Source organism: Mixophyes fleayi, chromosome 1 (assembly GCF_038048845.1).
Source record: "Mixophyes fleayi isolate aMixFle1 chromosome 1, aMixFle1.hap1, whole genome shotgun sequence".
Classification (NCBI taxonomy): Eukaryota; Metazoa; Chordata; class Amphibia; order Anura; family Limnodynastidae; genus Mixophyes; species Mixophyes fleayi.
Genome location: NC_134402.1, coordinates 280,532,811 through 280,543,081, shown reverse-complemented (window position 1 = coordinate 280,543,081; position 10,271 = coordinate 280,532,811). Strand labels below are relative to the sequence as shown.

At 39.8% G+C, this 10,271-nt stretch overlaps 1 protein-coding gene across 1 annotated transcript in view; it reads left to right on the top strand.

The window, feature by feature from the left end:
* Positions 1-1,147: 1,147 nt before the first annotated feature.
* Positions 1,148-10,271, top strand: part of LOC142154401 (protein shortage in chiasmata 1 ortholog-like) — a 56,337-nt gene continuing 47,213 nt past the window's right edge. The window contains exons 1-3 of the mRNA XM_075210941.1: positions 1,148-1,508; positions 1,897-1,969; positions 4,251-4,380. Of these exons, the coding sequence (XP_075067042.1) occupies positions 1,913-1,969; positions 4,251-4,380 (187 nt within the window). The 5' untranslated portion in view covers positions 1,148-1,508; positions 1,897-1,912. The remainder of the gene's footprint in view (positions 1,509-1,896; positions 1,970-4,250; positions 4,381-10,271) is intronic.

Here is a 10,271-nt window from a genome sequence, read left to right as displayed (position 1 = left end):
TACATTTCTCCAAAGCATGGGAGACATTATTTCTGTGTATATCTAATGTTTCTCATGATTAATTGCAATGCATGCATTGACTGTAACGTCCTTTACATTTGAACCCTCCATTCATACATTTTTAAAATGTGAATTTACCCCATAGCAGTTATTTTTCCACAACAACCTTTGGTCTTTATCTGTCATGTTACCTGTCAAGTAAAGAAATATAAAGATTCTGTTACCATAGAGAACTATACTATTGTTAAATTTGCCTCACTTCATTTTTTTCCCCTAACCTTCATTATGTTACTTTTGAAGTACAGCAATCTTACAGTGTTAAGTAAAATTGCCTCCCTCCATTGTTAGGAGAGGACACATAGTGGAATTCACTATGGGATTCACAAGATAACCGGTATATCTCATTTAGGGGCCTGTTTATGAAACTAAAAAGTGTGTTGACGTTTTCGGGGATTAACCACAAAATTCTTATTTACTATCACTGCATTGCTATCTGCTGCTTTGCATATCTTTTCATTTTACTGAGCAGTCCCCATAACAGTGTATGGGCACTGCTCAGTAACAATATTTACTAAGGTTTGATAAAAAAAAATATTGTTTTTTTAGCATGTTAATGTGCGCCAGTTTAACATAAATGAAAAATTTCACTGAAGACAGTCAGTCTGAAGTGTTAGGTAAGTGATACACTCCACAGGAACAGCCGTTTTTCGGAATGGCTGGTTCTGTGTTGGTTTTTTTCATAAATATGAGAAACAGTTCAATCCTTATCAATGCGACAAGGATTGAAAACCATTTTTCATTTTATGCGGTTGATAAATGTGCCCCTTAGTGTTGGTTCTAAAAACATAGGACATGCAATGCAGCTTTGGGAATACTCATTCATGGAATGTTCAAATTGCTGACATGTAAACTAGCTAATACACTTCAATGTGTCCTGTCTTTAAGACTCTCCTCTGGGATTAAATACTGACTGGAAGGACCTCACATGTGAGTAAGCCTGACAGGGAAAACAGTTTTTACATCTGAATTCAGTAGAAATAATACAATTACTAAAACACTGCTCCATCTGATTCTCCATTACTTACAGAAGCTATACAGGGGCACATTTGCAGCAGCTGCAGCAGCAGCCTCCTCGACTGTGTACCATGTGACTAGAGCAGTCACATGACCTTGTGATGTCAGAAGGTTCTGTCGATGAAGGGGATCTAGCTATTACCATCTTCTCTTCTACCTCTCAAGCCCCCTTTAGGAAGCTGTACAATTTACATTCAAGACACGTATTGCTATCACCACCTTCCCCCACATAGTTTAACCTTACAGGTAAAAAAGTGATTAGTTAGCAATATAGATCAGTGCCATATATGCTCTAATTTAAAGACATTTTTGTTATACTACAATAAAGATATCGACTTTTACAGACTTATGTGCTGACAAAATATATTGTAGAAGTAGCATTAATAATTGGGCATTATTTTAGCACCTGCACCTTTTATAGCTTGTTCCACAAGGTGAGTCTCATTGAATTGAAATTCAATTAATAAATTTATTAATAAAAGTATTGATGAAACATGTACAAGATTTTGAATAATTAATGCCTTTAAGAGGACACATTGCATGTAGTGCTATTCAAAAAGTGTTGCTGTAATTATTAACTATTAATAAAAAATGTATAGGGTGGAAAGTTAGCTTTTATGAATGTGACCGTTTTGTTTACCTATGTAGAGGTAGAATACTACACTATGTTGGCTGTTTCTGTATTTTCGTTAACAGTAAACTTACTGGATGACCAGATCTAGTGACATGAAAAAAAAAATTTTTGTACTGGTAAGATATTTTGTTTTTTCAAATATTGATATATAATAGTGTCTTTTTCTGTTTCTTCTCAACTGTCTACAGGTAGACGTGTTGAAAAATGAACAAAGCAATGTTCCCAGCACTTAAATTTCTTTCATTGGACTATGCTTATGAGGTAAATTCTATTTGGTAGTTGCCCCTCTGTAACTATATGCAGATGTTTAGGGGTACATACCCATTGGTATTTAAGTTATGCATTTTACTTGCATCTTAACACCTTGAAACCAGTCTGACGCTAGAAATTATTGTTCCTAATGTTTCAATACTCATTGATGTTTTTACTTGTCTTTGTGTTGTGGTAGTGTTTTCCTCAAAGCTACTTGATACATCATGCGTTTGGTTTAAGCTTTGGAAAGCATAAAATACAAGTAAAATCATGTTTGATATTAAATTTTACTAGCTTCAAAAAAAAAACTTTAAAAAAATATCAAACACCAGTCGGTATGAGGCCTGAAGTTGTTGATTATAGACTGCGGAATACCAAAGGCAGCACTACTTGGAGAACGCAGATTTCAGGGAACAATATACAGGACTGACACTGACCTCAGTAGCAAGATCTCTATGAATTTCAGACACTCTAACATGATCCCTTCCATCCGAGTCAAATTTTTCAACTCCCAATTTAATTATTGCACTAACCTTCAATGAATTAATTAATGAGAAAGGTGCCTTTTAAAAATCAATCAATACATTCTGCCCAGGTCTTAGTAATAGTAAAGTAAATGGAAGTTTGGGACCAAAGTATTTTGCACCAGGTGGTAGGACCATGTTGCAGGGTGTCCAATTTGGGTACTTGTTAATTAAACAGATGCCACTCTAAGTCACCACTTCTTCCATTTCAGTTCAGCCAAGTAAGAATGCAGAAAGTTTCTGTTTTGTTCGTTTCACTGGTTGGAAGCAGCAGTTTAAACATACTTGTGCACTCTCCTGGAATTTCTGGGACATTCCTGAATTCAGTAGGTTAGGTCTTTCTAGTGAATTTGATGGGATGAGGGCCTCCAAGACATGATGCCTGCCTCCCTCCCAACATGCACCTCCCTCCCCTCTGGGATCACTTCGAGGAGGGGGAAAAAATGTAAACAAGTATGGGTTTAAAAAGTTACAGTGGCGCTTGTGAAACTAATGGGATCAGCAAATTCAAATCTAGTTGCATGCTATTGTGTCATGTACACAGCTGTCCAAACAAAATATATACATGAATACATAGTTTAAAAAAACCTTACTTTCAGTTGAAATCAAATTAAAATAAAGAATTGGTTATAAAGAGAGCCAGCAGAAACTGCCCAAGAGTCAGATCATTGTTAGGACAACTAATTTAGCACAATTTCATATGGTCTATTATTGGTGTGAAAAGGGTAATATAATCAGTCATATTCAAAAAGAAATGAAGGACAGGAAATAGCTTTCTGAAAGGTACCTCATTTCTTTTTAACCACCATAGTAATATTGTAATAAAAAACTATATCAGTGTTGTGAGCTGCCGTGCTACCCACAACGGCCTGATTCTTACCTGAGCAGTTGCACTGCTGCAGCAGCTCATACTTTTGTCAGGGCTGTTGCCTGTATTTTCCCGCCTCAGCCATCTGACAGGCAGCCGGGACACGCAATTGAGACTGCAGTTATGTGACTGCAGTCTCCTGTAATCTTCTGAAGGTGTGACCTCTTTCTCCTTCACATTGGCCCTCCATTGTTAAAAAGGCAGGGACGGAAATTCCTCCATGCCAGTTATAGCGCTTTTGCCCTGCAATTGCTGTGCCTGCTCTGAGTCTGATTTCTTGTTATTTGATTTCCTGTTATCTGACCTTTTGGCTTTGTCTCCTGGGCGACTCTCGCCTGCTAACTGCCTTTGACCCTTTGACTTTGTACCTGGGCTATTCTTGCTTGCTGCCTACCCCTGACCTTTTGCTTCTGACCTTCAATCTTTTGGCCTGTCTCTGGTTACTCCTCGCGCTCAGCCCTAGAGTTGCGCTCTAGCCTCCTACTCCTCGCTACTCGTCCCTCCAAATAAGCTTTTACTATTCTGTGTGTAACTCCTGGGCACATCTGGGTACCTGTGAGAATATCAATCTCAATAGGAAAGGTGGCTGCTATAGGTGAAAAACTTTGTTCCTGTTCTAAAAGCTTATGCAGGGTTTCTTAACAATCAAGGAATATATGCAAAAGTATAGGTTGGTCCAACCCCTAATATAGGTCTTTGTTGAGATTGACGCATATTGCTTCCATGACATTACAAAGACCATCCATGATATCATATGTTCCTATAGTTGGCTTACTAGTGCTTATATTACTTTTATGATTTTATTCACTTTAAATTTACATCTATTATGAACAAATGCTTTATGTGTGAGGCAATGAGTGTCATTTTAAAATCAACAAACATTCTTTTAATTATTCAGAATATTATGAAGCAAAAACTTGCTATCTCTTGGATGCTCATCCCATTTCCTAAAGGAATTCTTCAAGATGAAGACTATATCCACAATAACATCTTTTTGAACGATACATATAGAAGACCATGGAAGATATGTATGTTACCTGGTTTTCTATTTATTTCTAAGTCTGTATAAAATTTTGAATACTTTCTGTAAGAGATTAATGCTATTGCAAATGTGGCTTTATTAAGAGTGAGAAGTGTGTATACTAAAATATAATATTCTGTAATAAATATTGTTGATGGTATGATTGATTGATTTTATTAAGGAGTCTCTGTACCACCTCTATGTGTCACGGGCACTAGGAGTTCTGCCCAGGATTCACCAGGTGACTATGCTTACCAGAGGGGCAGAGTTTGCACAGCGGTCCTCTGGCAGGAGGGTGAATAGCGGAACGTATATAACAGCAGATGGAGAGAGGATGCCAATGGAATTGATGATAGTCAGTGACTTGCAGCTATACTGGTAGATGCGTCAGCGACTTGCAGCTATACTGGTAGATGAGTCAGCGACTTGCAGCTATAGTGGAAGGCAGGTTTCAACCACGGAGAGCCGGGTGGACGTGAGCAGGTGAAGGAAGGTAATGGGAGAGTCAGTGGTCTGCGCTCAGCAAGTTGTACCACTGTTGTGAAGGGAAGACTTGTGCAGGTGCAGGTAGATAGCGGGAAGTCAGTGGTCTGCGTTCAGCAAGTTGTACCATTGCTATGGTGAGAAGACTTGTCCAGGTGCAGGTAGGGTAGCGGGAAGTCAGTGGTCTGCGTTCAGCAAGTTGTACCACTGCTATGGTGAGAAGACTTGTCCAGGTGCAGGTAGGGTAGCGGGAAGTCAGTGGTCTGCGTTCAGCAAGTTGTACCACTGCTGTGATGAGAAGACTTATCCAGGTGCAGGTAGGTAGAGGAGGCGTCAGTGGTCTGCGGACAGCAAGTTGTACCACTGCGAGGAGGTGAGGACTTGTCCAGGTGAGGATAAGTGGAGGTATGAATAGAGTCAATAATTGTATGAATACAATGAGAGAACAGACGAACTTGCTCCAAACAGATATACAGCGTTATAGCTAATAGTCTATAGCGGGTATGGATACCGCTGCTGAGTAGGGAGGCTTGTCTTAAGCGGATATGCAAGGTAACAGTTGAAAGTCAATAGCAAGTAAGCATACCGCTGATGAGTAGAGAAGCTTGTCCACGAGGATATGCAGGCACAGCAGGAGCGCTGAACGACTGAAGCGGGTATGGGAACCGCAGGTGAGCAGAGCAGGTAATCCAACAGACAGCTGAGGACACGAGCAGGATACAAGAGTCAGTAGCGGGTATGAGAACCGCTGATGAGCGGAGCAGGTAATCCAGCAGACAGCTGAGGGCAAGATACAGAAGTCAGTAGGGGGTATGAGATCCACCGATGAGTAGAGCAGATAATCAGCAGGAAGCTGAAGACACGAGCAGGACACAGGAGTCAGTAGCGGGTATGGGAACCACCGATGAGTAGAGCAGGTAATCAGCAGGAAACTGAAAACACGAGCAGGACACAGGAGACACCTTCAAAGACTCACAGGGAATGAGACTCAAGATCAGGCAACGATGTAATGAGCACAGGTGCCTTAAATAGGGAGAGGTGCCTGATCCACCAATTAGATTAAAAGCAAAAGGTCATAAGAGTTCTTGGAGGCTGCGCATGCGCAGACCATTAAGATGGCGGACGGCCACGGCTCAGGACAGGCGCCGGCAGGAAGGCTAGAGAACCACGCACCAGCGCAGATTCACTCACGGTCCGGTAAGTGACACTATTTTTGAGAATACAGATCTGCTTCTTATGTAATTATATGGGCAGAGCTTTAGCTGTTATTATCATCATCATCATCTATTTATATAGCGCCACTGAATCTGCAGCGCTGTACTGAGAACTCATTCACATCTGTCCCTGCCCCCAGTCTAAATTCCCTAACACACACACACACAGACAGGCAGAGAGAGAGACTAGGGTCAATTTTGATAGCAGCCAATTTAAACTAGTAGTATGTTTTTGGAGTGTGGGAGGAAACCGGAGCACCCGGAGGAAACCCATGCAAACACGGGGAGAACATACAAACTCCACACAGATAAGGCCATGGTCGGGAATTGAACTCATGACCTCAGTGCTGTGAGGAAGAAGTGCTAACCACTTAGACACCGTGCTGGCCCCCGTTATTAAGCTTTGTTTCTTTCACGATACCGCAGTACTTATTCTAATTAATCATGGAGAGTGCATTTCAAACCTTCTTCTTGATAGCGACACTTTTTAATGTGACATTTAAATGTAGCTAAAACTATTGTTGTTCAATTGTTATAAAAGGAAACACATTGGAAATGCATTTATACAGTTTTCTTACCACGCAATTGCACCAATATCATAGTTAGTTTCAGAAATGTGGATTGGGCACATGTGGAAGATCACATTCACATGTGTCCTAGTATTCAATTAAATGTGTGTCTAAGTAGTAAATGTATGAAGCTCTGATTTCTGCAAGTCCCCGGAAATCAGCATCTTTGCTGGGGAAATTTAAAGCGGCGATGGCTTGTAAAAGCAAGTTTGCCTTCTCAGACCCGATCAGGATATAGAGGATATAGTCTCATCTAACATGTTTTGTCATCCACAGCATGACTTTATCAAAGATCCTCTTTTAGGGCCTGATTTATTAAGGATCTTAACAAAACCATGTTACAATGCAAGGGGTGCAAATTAGTATTCTGTTTTGCACATAAGTTAAATACTGACTGTTTTTTCATGTAGCACACAAATACTTGATAGCTTATTTGTACACTGAAATTTAAAGCTGATATTTGTGGGCTACATGAAAAAACATACAGTATTTAACTTAGGTGCAAAACAGAATACTAATTTGCACCCCTTGCATTGTAACATGGTTTTGTCCAGGACACTTAAATAAGAAGTTTCTTAAGTTAAGATCCTTAATGAATCAGGCCCTTACTGTGTACATTACGCAGAACTTTGTTTGTGTGTAACAAAGGACATTTATTTTGCTTAAAAGCAGCCAAGTGGGTGAATCTGCCTGTTTGAATCAGCAGGGGTGACTTAGTTAATTGCTCTATCAGCCTTTTATATGCAGGAACCAGAACATCTTGGCTCTGCTCTCCAACTCACACTTAGTGGCATCAACTGGCCTCCCTCATTGACAATTATAACATGATGGGAGATAAAAAGATGAGTGCGGTAGCAATGGGGGCATGTTAGACTAAGCAGGAGCTGCGGATCTGTCAGCCTGAATAAATATATCTATGAATAGTGAGTCGTTTGATCCTGTGCAAGGAGACACAGAACTTTTCTCTGCCTGAATGCACCTTCTCTGGAAGAGGTTGTACGCAATTACTATAGGCAGCTATCATCATCATTTAGCCGGAACTTTGACGGTATATTGTGACCATTGTTGCTGAGTTTCTGGGCACTTATCTTGCTGGGAAATTACTGCTTTCTTATGCAATCCTGTGAATTAAAAAATCATATCTCTTTTCCCCATTACTGTTTGCCTGAATGTGTAAAGGTACCCACTGGAATATACTAACCCTGGTATCTTCACTTTGTGGAGCTACAAGCAGCAGCAATCCCTGGAAGCCAGGGCCTGCTGGAACATGTAGTGCCACAATAACAACCAAGGGGGAAAAAACACAAACACACATATTCAAATTCCTTTAATTACAATAAACACTCCCTAAATGCTCTATTTAGTCTCCTAAATTCATTTTTTTTCCCTTCAGTAGTCTAATTGGTTTAATATTTTTTTTTTAGAAGATTGTGGAAATCTTCCCACAACAATTTATTAAGAGGACACAAAATGCACAAATATATTTAAAGCTGCAACCCAATAAAAATTATTACACGGTGGTGTATTTTTTGCTGATAATAAAATATGCTCCTATGTTCATTATAAACAGAAGCACAACTTCAGTTTAACATGAAGTCTTTGTGGGGTTGAGGTTTTAATATATTTTGTATGCAGTTGCAGCCAATATTGTGCAATGGAAAAAGAAAAAAAACCTTTGATAATGGCACCCAGAATTTGTTAAATTAATGATGAATATGTAAATATAAAAAACGAAGGTCCAGCAGCTGTAAAAGGAGGTTGCAGCCTCTCCAATTACGAATAACAAACAAAAAAACTTATGCTAAAAACCCAAGTTAAAAATATAATAAATAATATATAATATATATACGTTTTAATCTACTTCACGGGTCATCAGTTTAGAAGTGTATAATAGTAAAACAGTAGGATACCATATCAAGGCAACCTTACTTCCAATTACACTAATCATAAATAAAATTAAAAATCAATATCAATACAAATAATATCTTTAATTATGCAAACATAACAGCAATATATGTAAAATAATATAATACCACTAAACGTCACCATATACAAATAATCACTGGGAAGATGGCTACATCTTTTCTTATTTATGTGGGATGATCACATTTTAAGCATAGATATGTAGACCTAGGACTGTTTTCTTTGCATTTCCAGTGGGAATATTGCTATATCTATGGGCCTGATTCGGCACGCATTATGAGCGCAACTGTGCTTGGAATTTGACGCCCGTGTTTAGGCTTTGCGTGAGCCCGAATTCATCAAGCCACAGATGTCAAGACCCGTGGCCTGCTGAATTGTGGAGCAGGTCTGTTGTTATACACAGACACTGCAGTTACATATATACCTGTCAGCACCTGCTGAGCCGGCGTATCGGATGGCATTACAGCCGCCTGATCCACGAGCTCTTTACTATGTAAAAATAGGTTTGGGATCCCCCACTCCTAATGCTGTTAAGCCTAGTGCTGCCAGCCTAGTGCTAGTTTCTGCGAAATCGGGGTAAAAATGTGTGGGGTTCCCCATTTTCACCGAAACCAGCACTAGACCAACCAGCTGGGGTTGTTGCACTATAGAAGGGGGACACATAGCAGGGGTCCTCCTGCCATAATGTCAAACCAACTCAAGTCTATATATATAACCAGCAGGATCCGGCTTAACAGAAGAAGAAACTCTTTACAACATCTGCCGCTGAATGAAATTTAAACAATGTCTATTTATACTGTATGGGGATTTCCCACGCTGTCAGAGGGGGAGATCAAAAACCTGGCAAGTATGCACTAGGTTTAATAGCATAAGGAGGGGGGGACCCCAAGCTTTTTTTTTTTTTTTTTTTAAATCTATTTCTTACAAAATAAAGAGCCGCCTGAACCACCGACTCAACAAGTACTGACAGATATGTACCAGCTGCACCGTTGTACTACAGCAGCCCTGTGCCCAAATTCAACACGCAATGGACCTTGAGATCTGTGGCTTGAGAATTTGGCCACACGCAAAGACTAAATATGAGTGTAAAATTCTGACCGTTGGATGCACTCAGAATGTGTGCCGTAATAATTCAGACCCATACAATACAGTCCACCTTGTACAAGTCAAGTCCATAGATATTGGGACATGGACACAATTCTCATATTTTGGGCTCTATACACCACCACAATGGATTTGAAATGAAACAAACAAGATGTGCTTTAACTGCAGACTTTCAGCTTTAGTTTGAGGGAATTTACATCCAAATCAGGTGAACAGTGTAGGAATTATAACGGTTTCTTTAGCGCATATTCAATTGTCCGCGGTTTCCACCACAGAAAAACTATTACCGGTATTACGGTAATAGTAAGCCAGATTTCAGCTCGCAGCTCCCTAAGCCGCGAGCTGAAATCCGGTGAGAAAAGTACCGTAATACAGGTATTTACACGCACTTTTACCGTAATGACTGTAATAGTGCGCGGGGCGCGTTACTTTTGGCTCTAACAATTGAATATGCCCCTTTATTTGCCTCCCACTTTTTAAGGGACCAAAAGTAATGAAAAGTAAACAATCCTACTTCAAACTTTCACTTTTTAATACTTTGTTGCAAATCCTTTGCAGTCAATTACAGCCTGAAGTCTGGAAGGCATAGACATCACTGCAAATGT